Here is a 19,119-nt window from a genome sequence, read left to right as displayed (position 1 = left end):
GGCAGGGAGTTATTTAAACTTCAAAAAGCAGAAAAGAAGAGAATAAGAGAGAGAGAGTGGAAAAAGGGAGATAGAGAGTGGGAGTGAGAGAGGACTTGTGTCACATGTGTAGTTACTCTCTTGGCTGCCCTCAATTATAGCCCCCCAATCTGCACTGCAGGTGCTCAGGTGTACGGCCTACACACACGTACACACGCACATACACCCACTCACACACACACCCACATGCACACGCACACACACATGCACATACACACACACACTCACATACACACACACGCATGCACACACACACACACACACACACACACACACACACACTCACAGACATACACACAGACACACATACACACACACACACACTCACAGACACACACGCTCCCAGCCCAGGGGAGAGTTGCTCTGGGGCAGCAGCTGCACAGATGTCGCCCGTTCAGCAGATCTTATCCAGAGGAAATGAGGGGGCTCAGAGATGGGTGGTGGGGGGCGGGGGGGCGGGAGGGGCGGGAGGGGGTAAGAGCTGGCACTACACAAGGAGGGGAACAGCGAAAATGAGTTCATCTGTCACATGGCGGAGAGCTGAAAGCCGCCCTGGGCTGTGACCGTTACATCCGCACAATAATGTGAAACAACCTCAGATATGTGCAATGTCAGCCTCGGCTGTTACTTGGATCGTTTGTGTATGTCCTGTTCAGTGGACATGGGGACGTGATTGTTATTGTCTTCTGCACTTTCAGGGTTTTCATCAGAAAATGCACGCACACATACATGCGCACACACACACACACACACATACACGTACACATCCGCACGTACACACACACACACACACACACATACATGCACACAGACACACACACATACATGCACACACACACACACACACACATACATGCACACACACACACACACACATACATGCACACAGACACACACACATACATGCACACAGACACACACACACACACACATACATGTATACCCACATGCGCACACACACACATACACGCACACACACATACATGTAACACACACGCACGCACACACACACATGCATGTATACCCACATGCGCACACACACACATACACACACACGTGCACATCCGCACGTACACACACACATGCACACACACACACACACATGCACACAAACACTGTCTATTTGAGGTCCTCGTTGACTCCCATGGGCTCACGTGTGCATGCCCAAAGCAGTGTCTTCAGTCCGAGGGGAACATGCTCGGGCACATTTATCCTTCAGAACAATATGTAATTTTGCGGTTAGAAGGATCTTGTAACAGAAGCGCACATCCCCTCATTACCTGTGTGTCAGGTGTTTCTACCCAGTGATAAAGGAAAAGCACAGGTTATGAACGACATGCTGTCTTTTTTTTTTTACATGCAAACATACATTCTCTCTCTCTCTCACACGCACACAAAAACACACACACAAACACGTGTGCGCACACACACAAACACGCACCCACACATGCACACACACACACACACACACACACACACACACACACAAAAACACACTCACACTCACACACACACACAGCACTGGTTAGTAAAACACAGGCTTAACTGCACACACTGTGTAAACCCCTGGGCCGCTCAAACAGAATATCAGTGTGTGTGGTTGCCGGTCGGCGTGCGGCTGTGTTTGTCTGAGGCGTATAATTCCGTATTACAATGCGTCTGCTCGATTGCTCTGGTCTGCATGCGGCCTGTGTGTTGAGGCCCTGGGTGTGTTATAACAGCGTCTGCTCGATTGCTCTGGTCTGCGTGCGGCCTGTGTGTTAAGGCCCTGGGTGTGTTATAACAGTGTCTGCTCGATTGCCCTGGTCTGCATGCGGCCTGTGTGTTGAGGCCCTGGGTGTGTTATAACAGTGTCTGCTTGATTGCTCTGGTCTGCGTGCGGCCTGTGTGTTAAGGCCCTGGGTGTGTTATAACAGCGTCTGCTCGATTGCTCTGGTCTGTGTGTGGCCTGTGTGTTGAGGCCCTGGGTGTGTTATAACAGCGTCTGCTCGATTGCCCTGGTCTGCATGCGGCCTGTGTGTTGAGGCCCTGGGTGTGTTATAACAGCGTCTGCTCGATTGCTCTGGTCTGCGTGCGGCCTGTGTGTTAAGGCCCTGGGTGTGTTATAACAGTGTCTGCTTGATTGCTCTGGTCTGCGTGCGGCCTGTGTGTTGAGGCCCTGGGTGTGTTATAACAGCGTCTGCTCGATTGCTCTGGTCTGCGTGCGGCCTGTGTGTTAAGGCCCTGGGTGTGTTATAACAGTGTCTGCTTGATTGCTCTGGTCTGCGTGCGGCCTGTGTGTTGAGGCCCGTGTGTTTATAACAGCGTCTGCTCGATTGCTCTGGTCTGCGTGCGGCCTGTGTGTTAAGGCCCTGGGTGTGTTATAACAGTGTCTGCTTGATTGCTCTGGTCTGCGTGCGGCCTGTGTGTTGAGGCCCTGGGTGTGTTATAACAGTGTCTGGTGCTGGTGCTGTATTGTTGAGGGCATTCGGAATAGCGTGAAGTGAGTAATATTCCAGTCTGGAGTGGGGTGGGGAGGGGGGGGCTAGGGTGTGGGTTTGGGGGTGGGGTGGGTGGGTGGGGGGTGAGGAAGTGGTGACAACAGCGTTGGGCAGAGAGTACTGGGTGCTGAAAAACAAGCTGCTCGTGGTATTAAACTAAAGCATATTACACAACGGCTCTCTGTCTGTCTGTCTGTCTCTCAGTGTGTTTGTCTCTCTCTCTCTCTCTCTCTGTCTCTCTCTGTCACTTTGTCAGTTCAAATTGCTTTATTGGCTTGGCCAAAGCATAAGTTAAAAGAACTGAAGGAACCGGTGACAGATTATAATAAAAATATATACAGTCTGGATTAAAAATAAATACATTTTTATGAATTAAAATGGTCTACTAATGCATAAAATGTATTGGATAAAGTGTCAGAGAAAAAATAACAGAAATTACAATAAGTATATGCATGCACTACAGGTTCTCTCACTCTATATACATGTGTAAATCTTGCCAAAATGCACAGCAACACATTTCAGAATAAGAATTATTTATATTAGAATACACCACGGTGTCAACCACTTTTATTCTCGCGTATTAGTGTTGCAAAAATTTGTTGTGACGAACTATGTGCATTACCTGTCTATCGAGCAAGGATAATACATTAATTTAACAATGAAATATTAATGCAACAATGAAATCTAAGGTTATAATTACTTTGTTCTGAATTTATGTAATGCTTGCATCACTCGCTGGCTGTAGCAGCTAACCGCACTCTTGCCTGCGAACCTATACTTTGCCAAAAAAAATACTTATCCTTTGCTTCATATCTTCCACTTCACGGAGCGTAGCGCTTTTTAACACCTGGGTATTATTATTCCGCTATTTGCATTTCGTCCTACTCGGCCACGCGATGTAATCTTTTGCCGAGATGTAATTTGTTGCCCCGCTATGGAGCGTTGATGTTCTGCGGCTGGGTCCCAGAACAGGGGGGACTGCACTACAGGGGATTAGTGCTTTTGGGTCCCAGAACTGGGGGACTGCACTACAGGGGATTAGTGCTTTTGGGTCCCAGAACACGGGGGGACTGCACTACTGGGGATTAGTGCTTTTGGGTCCCAGAACTGGGGGACTGCACTACAGGGGATTAGTGCTTTTGGGTCCCAGAACTGGGGGACCGCACTACATGTGGATTAGTGCTTTTGGGTGCCAGAACTGGGGGACTGAACTACAGGGGATTAGTGCTTTTGGGTCCCAGAACTGGGGGACTGCACTACAGGGGATTAGTGCTTTTGGGTCCCAGAACTGGGGGACTGCACTACAGGGGATTAGTGCTTTTGGGTCCCAGAACTGGGGGACTGCACTACAGGGGATTAGTGCTTTTGGGTCCCAGAACTGGGGGACTGCACTACAGGGGATTAGTGCTTTTGGGTCCCAGAACTGGGGGACTGCACTACAGGGGATTAGTGCTGTGAGGCCCAGAACTCTTTTCCGGGCCTCAGTGCCTCGGTTCTGGGGATTGTGCGAAGTGGAATGGGGGGCTGGGCACCGCTGCTTTTTATCACGCATCCTGAATTCCGTCGCTCTGTTTTGGGCGAGTTAATAATGCTCGGTTACATAACAGTGGCTATTAGTCTGGCCGCCATATTAATCCACACTTGTGTTCTCTGCCATTGTACTTCATTCTGGGTGACAGCATCTGCTGAATTAATGTCATCTAATGGGTTGTGTTTGGCAGATGTTTTTTTTTTTTTTAAATAGGATTTTTTTTGCAAGTGTTGTTTTAGTCGTTTGATTAGGCAAAACTGGGCTTGCAAATCAGGGGTTGCGGGTTTGAGTTCCAGCGAGGGGACGGCTGTTGTACGTTTGAGCGAGGGACTTGACCTGAATTGCCTCAGAAAATATCCAGCAATTAAAATCAGCTGTATGTAAAAAATAAAAGGCAGCGTGAGTCACCCTGGATTAGCATTGCCGGACTGGAAATTTACGAGTACTCCGTTTTAATTTTAGACTGACTTGCTGTAAACAGGAGTCCAGGAGGATGCTCGCAAACAGACGTGAACACAAACAGACGCCGCCTCTGTCCGAGTCCCTCTCCCTGTCCCGTCTGAGCGGAGCTGTTCTGAACTTTCCCCCACAGAACACAGTGCCGTCTTTGACGGGGGTGGTGTCCAGGTGAGCCAGGAATTTGGTCCCAGAATGAACAGGCGGCATGAATGGGCACTGACAGCTTGTAAGGTCGGCTCGGTTAATCCGTGTGTAATGTGTGTGCCAGTGTAGTCGGTGTACTTGCAGTATGAGTGTGAGTTAGTCTGTATATATGTGTATGTGTGTGTATGTGTATGTATGTATGTATGCATGTATGTGTGTGTATGTATGTATGTACATGTATGTATGTGTGTACATATGAATGCATGTATGTATGTATGTACAGTATATATGTACATGTGTATGTTGGTATGTATGTATGTCTGTACTTGTATATATGTACATGTATGTACATGTTTGTATGTATGTATGCGCATGTGTATGTACAGTATATATGTGTATACAGACGTGTATATATATTACACGTCTGTACATGTATGTATGTGTGTACATGCATGTGTGTATGTGTATGTGTGTACGCATGTATGTATTGTTTGGAAATTATGCTACTCTGTGTTTGATCTGGGTTTTTTCAGTAGAAGTGCAGTGATACAGGCATGCAGAGACCTCTGCACTGCAGTGTGTGCAGGCCTCACTGGAAAAGCAGACTGAGCATGTGTGGCAACGTATGACTGCAGTTCAGCCTCAGCGCAGCTGGGTGGTGAATTACTGACTCTCCGACTCGCAGTAGGCCTGTCAGCAGACCCTCGTTTCCCGTTGTCTTTCCTGCATACTTTACCTGTCTTTGTTCAACTACTGGTTCAGACACCGAAAAACACGAAGCAGATGGCCGATAAAGTAATACATACTGTGGAGCGCTTGTGTGCGTAGCCCTGCAAATTTGTGTTGCTACATCCAACCATCGTAAATGGCAAGAAAGGTGGTAGTAATTGTAGGGGCCCAAAGCCAGGGAAGGGTGGATGGGGGGGTGGATGGGGGAGGGGGGGGGGGGGGGTGGAAGGATCATGTTTAACTTCATTCTGTGTTGTGGGGGCCCAATGTGAGAGCTTTTCATGGGACCCAAAATCACTGGCGTCACTATTGGCGACAGTGTATGCCTACAGTGAGCCGCAAATGTAACTACATTAATTAGCTAAATTACCGTTATCGCTTTTTTGCGGTGCTTCCCGTATCCGTGCGAGGCCATGACGGCGGCTCCAGCACGCGCAGTGTTTTTCGCGGAGAGAACACGTTGTGCCGACGGCAGGAGCCGTAACAGGTAGCGCAGTGTCTGCCCAGGACGGGTCCGCTTCGGCTGCTCCCGACTGTTTGTTTGTTGCTGTTTTTACGCGCGGTGATTAAAAAAAAAAAAAACTTTTCCGCTTTGGACCTTTCCTGAGCGTTTAGCCGGAGTTTAGTCACTGAGCACACTGTGTGTCTGAGGCCAAGCTTTGTGTGTCCGGTGCCATGGCAACTCACAGCTGGCCGCGCGTGTCTATTTTGAGCGTATTCTGTTACCTGTTGTATCTTTGAGGTTGTAGGAGAGGTGTCAGGCTGACGTGTGATTTCTGTTTTATTTTGTATTTTTCATGATTTTCTGTGGACAGAGTTCTGCAGTCTTGTAGTCTTGCTGTGTAGACAGTTTTAGCTGGATGTTGTGTGCTTATGTGTCAAATCATTAACTACCCTTGAAATACTTTAAATACTGTAGAACATTTGCTAAATACATGAATATTTGTTAAATGTATATTTAAAAATGTATGAAACATTTATTTTAATGCCTGGCACATTTAAGTATTGAAACACTAAACCAACGAGCATTTCATGTTTATAATACTGAATATTTACAAAAATACAACATTTATTGAAAATTACATCAAAATATCAGTTAAATATATTTGATTGCAAAATATTTTATTTAAAATCTTGTAAATATGAGAATGCTTATTGTTTTAATACAGGATGAAAATAATGAAATGTATATGGGGAATATGCAGGGTAAATTTAATGCTGCACCTGATAATATTTTTTTGATATTTTGCTAATCGTGGGTTTTGTCTAATTCCCCATCATACAGAAACAGAGATGGTTTTTATTTAGTTTATGATGGATGGTGTTGTAGTCTCCCTTTACACATGGAGTAGTGAAACCGATGTGATGGATTACTGTGCACTATATATTTGCATTATGAAAAGCAGATGTGCTCTTCCTAAGGAATTTGAAACGCTTGCATTGGTTGGCATTTCCACAGCTGGATGTCTACCAAAGCAATTCAGGTTGCCTTGGTTAACAGTCAGGTATCTTGCTCAATAGTGCAATGGCAGTACCGCACATAGGAATCAAACCAGCAACCTCTAAGCTAGATGTAAGGCTCCCTAACTGTTATACTGTGTTGACGTTAACTAGGTGTTAAGCCAATGCAGTGTGGTGCATGCATGCATTAGTGTGCGGTGTTGCATTTCCAGTTGCGTTAAGCTGATACAGTATGGTGCATGCATGCATCAATGTGTAGTGTTGCATTTCCGGGTGTGTTAAGCGGATGCGGTGCGGCACATGCGTGTGTTAATATGCTGTTGCATTCCCAGGTACGTTAAGCCAATGCAGTGTGATGCATGCATGCATTAAAGCACAGTGTTGCATTCACAGGTAGGTTAAGCCAATGCAGAGTGATGCATGCATGCATTAAAGCACAGTGTTGCATTCCCAGGTGTGTTAAGCCAATGCAGTGTGATGCATGCATGCATTAAAGCAGTGTTGCATTCCCAGGTGTGTTAAACCAATGCAGTGTGGTGCATGCATGCGTTAATGTGTTGTTGCATTCTCAGATGTGTTAAGCCGACGCATTGCGACACATGCATGCGTTAATGCATGGTGTTGCATTCCCAGTTGTGTTAAGCTGATACAGTGTGACGCATGCATGCATTAATGCGCGGTGTTGCGTTGCAGGGCTGCGACGGACCACAGCCTGGACAACAGCACGTCCATGCTGCGTGAGTGGCTGAAGAGGGTGCAGGGCCTGTATCACTACGTGGAGTGGAGGCCCCTGGAGTTGCCGCAGTGAGTCCTCGCCCCCGCACCTCCTCTGCTTCTCCTCATTACCCACAATGCACCTCACACATTACATTGCATTACAGGCATTTGGCAGATGCTCTTATCCAGAGCGACGTACAACAAAGTGTATAACCATAACCAGGAACAAGTATGAGGAAACCCCTAGAGAGAAGTACCGGTCCAAGTACAGGGAACAACCGCATAGTTCAACTTGGACCCTGATGGTTAAACTGATTAACACTAACAACGAGAACGGCAACAACGCAATCTATGGAAAAATAAAAAAAATAAAAATACAAGTAGTCGTTAAGACAGTTGATGCGCCTAAGTCACCTATGAAACAGCTGCCTAGTTACAACCCTAAGTTTAGTCATTTACAGGGGGGAAGGGAGGGATGGGGAGAGGTGCAGCCTGAAGAGGTGGGTCTTCAGTCGTCGTTTGAAATGGGTCACAGTCTCAGCTGTTCTGACCTCCACAGGGAGGTCATTCCACCATCGTGGGGCCAGAACAGACAGGAGACGTATTCTGGAAGTTCAGGTGCGGAGAGGGGGAGGTGCTAGGCGTCCTGAGGTAGCAGAACGGAGGGATCTGGCTGGCATGTAGGGTTTGAATATCTTGTGAAGGTATGCTGGGGCTGATCCCTTGACTGCCTGGTATGCTAGGACCAATGTTTTGAATTTGATGCGAGCTATAACAGGCAGCCAGTGGAGGGTAGTGAGCAGGGGAGTTACGTGGGAGTGTCTGGGGAGGTTGAAGACCAGACGAGCCGCAGCATTCTGGATGAGCTGCAGGGGTCTGGTGGCAGATGCCGGTAGTCCACACGCCCTGGGATCACTTCCAATCCCTGGGACAATCTCCATGCAAATCTCATGAAGTGGGGAATTCATAATGGATTGGAATTACATGAATGTAATTGGAATTGAATTCATAGAAGCACTACCCTTCTCCCCACATGCATGGATTATGAACTTTTAGCATTGTGGAAGAGGTGCATCATGGGAAATATTTGATTTCAAAATACAGTTGCCTTTCCCCTCCTCTTTTCTCTTCTTCCACTTCTTGCTTTCCTTCATCACGTAATACTGTCCGTCATCCATGTTAGGGCCATGTCTTCCTGGTCTTCTCCTGATTTTTACTGTGTTTCTATCAGTTGGTTTTTTGTTACCCCTGCCCTGCGTCCTTCTAATTTGCTTTACAATGTTGCGTGTTTAAAAGTAGTTTAAAATGTGAAATAATTTGTTAAAAGCAATGAGAGGTAGATTGACCGTCGCTTCTCTCCTCCTCCTCTGAAGCTCCTACACGGACGAGTGGGGACCGAAGCACTGGTCCAGCTCGCGCTTCAGCCACGTGATGAAGCTGCGGCAGGCCGCGCTGCGGGCCGCCCGGGAGCGCTGGGCCGATTACGTACTGGTGAGGTCACTGGCACCCGGGCTGAGATTCTACAACTGTGGGATTACACGGGGGGTGGAGGTTCTAGAACTGTGGGATTACACGGGGCCTGAGATTCTAGAACTGTGGGATTACACAGGGGGGCGGAGGTTCTAGAACTGTGGGATTACACGGGGGGCGGAGGTTCTAGAACTGTGGGATTACACGGGGCCTGAGATTCTAGAACTGTGGGATTACACAGGGGGGCGGAGGTTCTAGAACTGTGGGATTACACAGGGGCGGAGGTTCTAGAAATGTGGGATTACACGGGGCAGAGATTCTGGAACTCTGGAATTACACAGGGTCGGAGATCCAGAACTGTGGGATTACACAGTGTTGTAATTCCAGAAGAGTGGAATTACATATTAAAATTGCACTGTAATTGTGGTGATACATTTCTATACTGTATTAACTTTACAGACTGGTGTATGTTAGTGATATTATTTGGGGAGGGGGGGGATCAGGGTTTTTGACATCAGTGCTCCCATACATTAGAGAGACCTTGTGATTTCTCCCCCCGCCCCCCCCAGTTTGCAGACAGTGATAACCTCCTGACCAACCCGCGGGTTCTGACGCTGATGATGGCGGAGAACAGGAGCCTGGTGGCTCCTATGCTGGAGTCCCGGTCGCTCTACTCCAACTTCTGGTGCGGCATCACCCCGCAGGTAGACCCCCGCCGCCATCCTGCTGTCCTAATGCTTCACCCCTCCATCTCTCTCATTCTCTCTCTCTCTCTGTCCCTCTGTCTCTCTCTCACTCTCTCCCACTCTCTCATTATCCCTCTGTCTCTCCCCCTCTTTTATGAGCCTGTACAATTTTAAAACTGAGGAGAGAAAGAGACTCACACCAACCTCTGACCTGGGTGACGGACGGTGGCCATTTTGAACCCAAACGGTCACCGTACGTCTAACTGCAATGTGTGAAGTCTTAACAGAACATTACCACATTCTTGCCTTCTTCCTCCCACAATCCCCCTCTCCCCCTCTCCCCCCTCAGGGGTATTACAAGCGCACGCCGGACTACCAGCCCATCCGGGAGTGGAAGCGGCTGGGCTGTTTCGCGGTTCCCATGGTGCACTCCACCTTCCTGCTGGACCTGCGCCGGACGGCCACCCAGGACCTGGCCTTCCACCCGCCCCACCCCGACTACAGCTGGGCCTTCGATGACATCATGGCCTTCGCCTTCTCCGCGCGGCAGGCGGGTGAGGAGAAAGGCGAACGGTCGCTACGGCGACGCGTGCGTCAATCAAACCCCCCCCCCCAGGGGCACTAGCGGAACATTGTTCTGTGGGGGTACAATGAAGCTGCAGGGGGAGAGAAGAACATGCCAGGCACACGCCTCTGTATCTGACCAATGGGAAGGCACTTGTCTCTGACCAGTGGGAAGGATCTTGTATCTGACCAATGGGGAGGCTCTTGTATCTTACCAATGGGAAGGCTCTTGTCTCTGACCAATGGGAATGGGTTTGTCTCAGACCAATGGGCAGGCCTTTGTCTCTGACCATTGGGAAGGCTCTTGTCTCTGACCAATGGGAAGGCTTGAAAACTGTATTTCTTGGATCCTCCTTATATAGGAGTGGCTCAAATGAGATGGGTAATGGACCAGTCGGGTGGTGGTTGGTCTAATTGGCACCACATGTCCAGCTGAGAGCCTGTGAAATGTTTTTGATGTGTTTAATGACTGCAGCATGGAGGGGAATTTACAGGGCAGATCTACAGACTGCAGGGAAGAAAGACAACCAGACACACGCACGCGTGTGTGCACACGCAAAACCACACGCTCTCATGTGCAGACACACAGTAACATTATTTATTAGGATATAGAGCACAAGCTTAGTGCAGTTAGCGTGTTTTTTGTGTGTGTGTGCATGTGTATATGTGTATGTACACGTATGTGTGTATATGCACATGCACCCACACATGCTTGCGTGCGTGTGTGTATGTGCGTACGTGTGTGTGTTTCTTTGCACACATGTGCAGCAAATGTGTGCATTTACGTGTTCACATATGTCTATGCATGTGGGGTGTGTGTGCATGTGTGTGCGTGTGTTCTGCGTGCTTGTGTGGGGTGTGTGTGCATGTGTGTGCGTGTGTGTGCATGTGTGTGGGGTGTGTGTGTGTGCATGTGTGTGCGTGTGTTCTGCGTGCTTGCGTGGGGTGTGTGTGCGTGTGTGTGTGTATTCCCGTCTTGACGGAGCGTTCATTATGCATTTCCAGATGTGCAGATGTACATCTGTAACAGAGAGCATTATGGGTTCCTGCCGGTGCCGCTGAAGCCGCAGCAGAACCTGGAGGATGAGGAGGAGAGCTTCTCCCACACCATCGCCGAGGCCCTGAGTGAGTGTCCCAGAGCCTGCGCAACATATAGCACAGAGCCTGCGTAACGCACAGCACAGAGCCTGCGTAACTGCGTAACACACAGCACAGAGCCTGCGTAACTGCGTAACACACAGCACAGAGCCTGCGTAACGCACTGAACAGACCCTGTGTAACATACAGCACAGAGCCTGCGTAACTGCGTAACACACAGCACAGAGCCTGCGTAACACACAGCACAGAGCCTGCGTAACTGCATAACACACAGCACAGAGCCTGCGTAACACACAGCACAGAGCCTGCGTAACGCACTGAACAGACCCTGTGTAACATACAGCACAGAGCCTGCGTAACACACAGCACAGAACCTGCGTAACACACAGCACAGCCTGCGTAACGCACAGCACAGCCTGCGTAACGCACAGCACAGAACCTGTGTAACACACAGCACAGCCTGCGTAACGCACAGCACAGAACCTGCGTAACATACAGCACAGAGCCTGTGTAACATACAGCACAGAACCTGCGCAACACACAGCACAGCCTGCGTAACACACAGCACAGCCTGCGTAACGCACTGAACAGAGCCTGCGTAACATACAGCACAGCCTGCGTAACGCACAGCACAGAACCTGCGTAACATACAGCACAGACCCGGCGTAACATACAGCACAGAGCCTGCGTAATTCACAGCACAGAGCCTGCGTAACACACAGCACAGAGCCTGCGTAACACACAGCACAGAGCCTGCGTAACACACAGCACAGAACCTGCATAACGCACAGCACAGAGCCTGCGTAACATACAGCACAGAGCCTGCGTAACACACAGCACAGAGCCTGCATAACTGCGTAATGCACAGCACAGAACCTGCGTAACACACAGCACAGAGCCTGCGTAACGTACAGCACAGAACCTGCGTAATGCACAGCACAGACCTGTGTAATGTTTAGCACACCCTGGTAATGCACACCACATACCCTGCCTAACTGTGTAATGCTCAGCACAGACCCTGCATAACATACAGCACAGACCCTGCGTAATGCACAGCACAGACCCTGCCTAACTGTGTAATGCACACCACAGACCCTGTGTAATGCACAGCATCCAATCCAATGTTCCTATTGTGATTGTATCATCTGATTCAGTATCGATGCATTAGTATTCCCAGTGAGATTCTTATGGTTAAATGCGTTTTCAAATGATAAGTGCCCAGAGAATTCCCCACTGCGTTCATGCTGAGATAATCACGACCCTTCTCTCCAGTTGACCACAGCATAGAGCCCTCGCAGTACCTGTACACCCCGCCCAAACCCCAGGACAAAATGGGCTTTGATGAGGTGAGCCTGCATGCCCTCCATTTTATCCCTGTTATCATCACTAAACAACCCTGGGTGACGTCTCTTGCTTGGATTTGGTTGTGACATTCTTCCTCCTCTCCCCCCTTTTCTCCTTCTTCCTCTATCCCTCCATTCTATTCTCCCTTGTCTTGTTCTTTTAACTTCTTTCTCTCTCCCCATCCTTTCTTTGCTCTTCCCCCTCCTCTTCTCTCTCTCCTCTTTTTCATCACTTTGCTCTTCTTCTCTTCCCTCTTCCTCCTCTCCACTTCTGTCCTCTTTTCTTCATTTCTCCCCATCTCTCTATCATCCCTGGCATTCTCTCTCTTTCTGTCCTCACCTCAATGTGACCTCTTTTGTTCTTTCTTTCTTTCCCTTTTGCAACTTTCTCTTCCTCTTCTAAACCTTTTTCTCTCACCCCCTCTCCTCTCTCCCCCTCTCCCCTCTCTCTCCTTTCACTCCTCTCTCTCCCTCTCTCCACTCTCTCCTCTCCCCTTCCCTCTTTCCCTCCCTCCCTCCCTCTCATCCCCCGCCCTCCTTCCTCTCTCTCTCTCCTCCCCCTCTCTCCCTCCCTCCCTCGCTCCCTCTCTCAGATCTTCCTGATTAATCTGAAGCGGCGTCTGGACCGCAGGAGCAGGATGCTGAGCACGCTGGGCATGCTGGGTATCCAGGCCACGCTGACGGATGCGGTGGACGGCAAGTACGGCACAGACAGGCGCCTCTACCCAGCATGCACTGCTCGCGGGAGTGCTCGCGGTGCACCGTCAGCATGCTTGACGATCAGCAGGGGTGTCCAGTCTTATCCGAAAAGGGCCGGCGTGGGTACAGCTTCCTGTTCCAACCCGGCCCAAAAACAGAAGGTTTACGTCAGTGGTGATTAATTTTGTTCCTGGAGGTCTACCATCCTGTAGATTTACACTTCAGCCCTAACAAAGCACACCTCATTCAACAGCTAGACATCTCGTTGCGCTGCTAGTTAGGTGTGAATGAAAACCTGCGGGATCTCCAGGAACAGCACTGGTTATTGCTGGTTTCGGTGGTAATTGGTTGTATTTTATACGCTTCTGTTTTTTCCACAACTTCTGGCTTTTAAAAGAATGTTTTTTATTGAAGAACAGTTTGTAACCAATAAAGGCGAATAAACGTTTAGGTTGTTGTGTTTTTCACGCACTTGTGGTTTTCGATTTTTAAAAGAAATGTTTTTACTTGGAAAACTTCTGTAACCAATAAAAGACAAAAAAAGATTTAGCCTGAAGGTGTTCAATCTTATTTGAAAAGGGCCAGTGTGGGTGTAGGTTTCTGTTCTAAGCCCAGTGCTAACACACCTGATTCTATTTATCAAGATCTTGATTGAAGACCCTGATTAGTTCATTAGTTGAATCAGGTGTCGTAGCACTTGGCTAAAGCAACAACGTGTACCCCCACCAGCCCTTTTTGAATATGTGTTTATGTGTGTGTGTGTGTGTGTCTTCGTGTCTGCGTCTATGTGTGTGTGTGTGTGTGTGTGCTCAAGTGTATTTACACAGAAATTTAGGGTCCATTTTAGGTAGTGTTGTCTTCTTTTTGAGAGCATCAGGCAGGCTGGAGACACCACACGGTGTCCAACATTAGCAGTCTCCATTCTCACTTTCTTTATTGGCGTATTCCTCCCTCTCTCTTCCTCTCTCTCTTCCTCCCTCCCTCTCTCTCTTTCTCTGTCCCTCCCTCCCTTGCTCTCTCTCTCTCTCTCTCTTCCTCCCTCCCTCCCTCGCTCTCTCTCCCTCCCTCCCTCTCTCTCTTCCTCCGTCCCTCCCTTGCTCTCTCGCTCTCCCTCTCTCTCTTCCTCCCTCCCTCCCTCTCTCTCTCTCTCTCCCTCTCTCTCTCAGAGCTCTGAACACGTCTCAGCTGCAGGCGCTGGGTATAGAGATGTTGCCGGGATACAAAGACCCGTACTCCGGCCGAGTTCTGACCCGCGGGGAGATCGGCTGCTTCCTCAGCCACCACTACACCTGGACACAGGTACGCCTGAACACTCTCAGTACAGTTACACCTGGACACAGGTACGCCTGAACACTCAGCCACCACTACACCTGGACACAGGTACGCCTGAACACTCAGCCACCACTACACCTGGACACAGGTACGCCTGAACACTCAGCCACCACTACACCTGGACACAGGTACGCCTGAACACTCAGCCACCACTACACCTGGACACAGGTACGCCTGAACACTCAGCCACCACTACACCTGGACACAGGTACGCCTGAACACTCAGCCACCACTACACCTGGACACAGGTACGCCTGAACACTCTCAGTACAGTTACACCTGGACACAGGTACGCCTGAACACTCAGCCACCACTACACCTGGACACAGGTACGCCTGAACACTCAGCCGCCACTACACCTGGACACAGGTACGCCTGAACACTCTCAGTACAGTTACACCTGGACACAGGTACGCCTGAACACTCAGCCACCACTACACCTGGACACAGGTACGCCTGAACACTCTCAGTACAGTTACACCTGGACACAGGTACGCCTGAACACTCAGCCACCACTACACCTGGACACAGGTACGCCTGAACACTCTCAGTACAGTTACACCTGGACACAGGTACGCCTGAACACTCAGCCACCACTACACCTGGACACAGGTACGCCTGAACACTCTCAGTACAGTTACACCTGGACACAGGTACGCCTGAACACTCAGCCACCACTACACCTGGACACAGGTACGCCTGAACACTCTCAGTACAGTTACACCTGGACACAGGTACGCCTGAACACTCTCAGTACAGTTACACCTGGACACAGGTACGCCTGAACACTCTCAGTACAGTTACACCTGGACACAGGTACGCCTGAACACTCAGCCACCACTACACCTGGACACAGGTACGCCTGAACACTCAGCCACCACTACATGTGGACACAGGTACGCCTGAACACTCAGCCACCACTACACCTGGACACAGGTACGCCTGAACACTTTCAGTATAGTTACACCTGGACACAGGTACGCCTGAACACTTTCAGTATAGTTACACCTGGACACAGGTACGCCTGAACACTTTCAGTACAGTTACACCTGGACACAGGTACGCCTGAACACTCAGCCACCACTACATGTGGACACAGGTACGCCTGAACACTCTCAGTACAGTTACACCTGGACACAGGTATGCCTGAACACTCTCAGTACAGTTACACCTGGACACAGGTATGCCTGAACACTCTCAGTACAGTTACAGCTGGACACAGGTACGCGTGAACACAAGTACTGTGTGCCCACATGGGCATAGCTAGACCTGAACACTTTCAGTACAGTTACACCTGGACACAAGTACTGTTTTACCTTTGACTTATTTTCAACAGCTGTCCTTAAATTCAGACTATCCTGAATCTGAATTTATTAAACTTGATTAGTTCTTCTTGAAATGATTAAACTTGACTAGATTATTACTGGCTGTATTTTTAAGGTCAAATTGTTATAAAAGTGATTATATCTCCTGTTTTCACACCGAAAGGAATATTAACAATTATTTATATGCTAATTCTTGGCATCAGCAATCAACATTGTGATAATGCAGGCGGTTTTGCAAGCTCAAATTGTGAGTTTAGTGTCCGCAGCAGTGGTTCTGTCTGTGGAAAAGTGCTGGTTCTGACGGATGTTTGTGCGGCCGACCCCAGGTTGTGGAGCGGGGGCTGGAGAAGGTTCTGGTTCTGGAGGACGATGTGCGCTTCGAGCCCAGGTTCAAGAAGCGGCTGATGACCATCGTGGAGAACGCCCAGCTGGCCAACCTGGACTGGGATCTCATGTGAGGCCGCCCCCTACTGGCACAAACCGTCATTACCGCTAGCAGGCTGCTATAACTGTCCCTCTCCCCCTCTCTCTCTCCTCCCTCCTCTCATTCTCCTCTCTCTCCCTTCCCTCCTCTTTCCCTCTCTCCTCTCTGTTTCTCTCTCCTCTCTCCCTCTCTCTCCCCCCTCTCTATCTCTCTCTCTCTCCTCTCCAAGTGCTTTCAGCCATGCTAGTGGTAACCAACCCTGTTCCTGGAGATCTACTATCCTGTAGGTTTTCACTCTAACCCTAACAAAGTGCACCTCATTGAACAGCTAGAGATCTACTGCCCTGTAGGTTTTCACTCTAACCCTAACAAAGCCACACCTCATTCGACTGCTAGAGATCTTCTTGCGCTTCCAATTAGCAGAGTTAGGTGTGCCAAATTAGGGTTGAAGTGAAACCCCCCGGATAGCAGATCTCCAGGAACAGGGCTGGTTGCCACTGAGTCTCCAAAGACTTTTCTTTGGAGTCTTTGGAGATTATCCATGTTTTCCCAGTGGCACGGTGTGTCTTGTCGAATAGTACGTGTTTCCTGTAAAGCAGTGTTTCGGTAAAAAGCAGCATGCAAATTAAATAGAATTGAATAGAACTGAATGTGTGTTCGCGAGACCTGGGTCGAAAACCTCCTTTGAAATACGAGAACTGTTCAGATGCCGGGACAATCTGAAAGCCCTCCTGCAGATGAGGCCATTTTGAACGAAACGTGCTGCTAAGCGGAGTGTACAATCCCGTATGAAAGAGGGATTGTCTTCTGAATGTTGGCAAAAACAAACGGCTTCCTTTAAAGCTGTCAGTAATCTGCGGGAGATTTTTTGCCTGGCATCCGTACGGTTAAAGCTGAGATCTCCATCTCCAGTCCTTGTGGGCCTCAGCATAACTTGGTTTTTGGTGCGTTTAGGAAGTAACTTTAGTGTAAGTCCGTCATTTTAAGTGCTCGATTGAAGTCATTTATTGCCTAAAAGAGACCTCACACTTTGTTTACAATGCCTGAAATGAAGCATGGCGTCAGTTCGGCCAGGCCATGGGAGCCGAGCTCGGCTCCGGCTGAATCAGCTGGTGGCTCGGCTGGGTGGCGATGTCCTCCTGTCGCAGTCCGTTCACATAACAGGGCGGTCTATTTAAACCGCCCCCCTCTACTCGTTCAGCTGCGTCCTCCTGCGTGCATGCTTCCTGCTCGCTGCCAGTCTAAAATCCCCTCCTCCACCCCACCTCCATCCCTCGTGTGTCTAAGCTTTTAAACGTTCTTTAAAATTCTAATGCTGATGTCACGATCACGGCTGGTAATTTAAAAGCAACGGAGTTCTAGAACATTTAGAATTTTGAAAAAAAAAAACATTCCAGAAAAGATGGTCTTCAAAGGGTTGATAAGACTGTTCTCGTTGCTGCTCGATCTGGTCTACCCCTGTGCAGGGTTTTCCTGCTGCCCTCCCTGCCTTATCCATCCAGGCCTGCGTGGATGTGTGGGAGGGCTTCCGGAACAGAGTCATACTGTCAAACTATACTGCCTCTTATGATCGAAAGTAAAGATTCTGGCTTTGACGCCAGTGGTCCTGAGTGAACTGGCTTCTGAACTGAAACTGAAAAAAAAAACTGCAATGCTGTGGCCCCCCAGGACTGGAGTGTGAGATCCCTGAGTTTACATACCTCAAATGAATATTTGGCCCAGGTCTAACACAGGTATGGTCAGAGTTGTGGATGCAGGCTGTCCCAGACGTATAAACAAACGCTCCCCTTCTCCGCCCCCCCCCTCCACCCGTCTCCCAGTTACGTGGGGCGGAAGCGCATGCAGGTGCACCAGCCGGAGCGCTCGGTGGAGGGCGTGAACAACCTGGTGGAGGCGGACTACTCCTATTGGACGCTGGGCTACGCGCTGTCGCTGCAGGGGGCCAGGAAGCTGCTGCAGGCCCGCCCCTTCGGCAGGATGCTGCCCGTCGACGAGTTCCTGCCGGTCATGTTCAACAAGCACCCCAAGTGAGTGAGCGCGCAGACAGACGCACAGACAGACCAACCGACAGACACACAGGCAAACCGACAGACGCACAGACAGACAGACCGATGGGCAGGCAGGCACACATACAACAGACAGACAGACAGACAGACAGACAAACAGGCAGACAGACAGGCAGACAGACAGACAGACACAGACAAGCAGACAGACAGGCAGACACACAGACAGGCAAACAGGCAGACACACAGACAGGCAGACAGATGGGCAGGCAGGCACACATACAACAGACAGACAGACAGACAGACAAACAGGCAGACAGACAAACAGGCAGACAGACAGACAGACAGACACAGACGAGCAGACAGGCAAACACAGACAGACAGAGAGGCAGATGAGGAGAAAGGTAGACAGACAGACCAGAACATGTAATATTTCATGGTGTGAAAACAGTTTGGAAAAGGCTGCAGGTACAGCTCTGCATAAGGAAGACTTTTCCAGGTCAAAACATTGTGTTTCATCAGTAAACGTGTTTTGGGAGTGTTTAATTCAGAGTCACTTCAACTTCACTCACCTATTTGACTGTTCTGTATACAGACAAACAGACTGACAGACAG

The 19,119-nt window shown here is 49.3% G+C and overlaps 1 protein-coding gene across 2 annotated transcripts in view; it reads left to right on the top strand.

Moving 5' to 3' along the window:
- Positions 1 to 18,532, top strand: part of colgalt2b (collagen beta(1-O)galactosyltransferase 2b) — a 28,138-nt gene extending 9,606 nt beyond the window's left edge. For both annotated transcript variants that reach the window (XM_064330417.1, XM_064330416.1), the window contains exons 2-11: positions 7,537 to 7,647; positions 8,934 to 9,051; positions 9,600 to 9,734; positions 10,066 to 10,270; positions 11,286 to 11,405; positions 12,651 to 12,724; positions 13,315 to 13,421; positions 14,587 to 14,719; positions 16,404 to 16,531; positions 18,322 to 18,532. In XM_064330417.1, the coding sequence (XP_064186487.1) occupies positions 7,574 to 7,647; positions 8,934 to 9,051; positions 9,600 to 9,734; positions 10,066 to 10,270; positions 11,286 to 11,405; positions 12,651 to 12,724; positions 13,315 to 13,421; positions 14,587 to 14,719; positions 16,404 to 16,531; positions 18,322 to 18,532 (1,305 nt within the window). In that variant the 5' untranslated portion in view covers positions 7,537 to 7,573. The remainder of the gene's footprint in view (positions 1 to 7,536; positions 7,648 to 8,933; positions 9,052 to 9,599; positions 9,735 to 10,065; positions 10,271 to 11,285; positions 11,406 to 12,650; positions 12,725 to 13,314; positions 13,422 to 14,586; positions 14,720 to 16,403; positions 16,532 to 18,321) is intronic.
- Positions 18,533 to 19,119: the final 587 nt, after the last annotated feature.

The sequence above is a fragment of the Anguilla rostrata genome, chromosome 4, assembly GCF_018555375.3.
Source record: "Anguilla rostrata isolate EN2019 chromosome 4, ASM1855537v3, whole genome shotgun sequence".
In the NCBI taxonomy this organism is placed as follows: Eukaryota; Metazoa; Chordata; class Actinopteri; order Anguilliformes; family Anguillidae; genus Anguilla; species Anguilla rostrata.
Note: the sequence above shows the minus strand (reverse complement) of the source record. Positions and strands in the feature narration are given on the sequence as shown.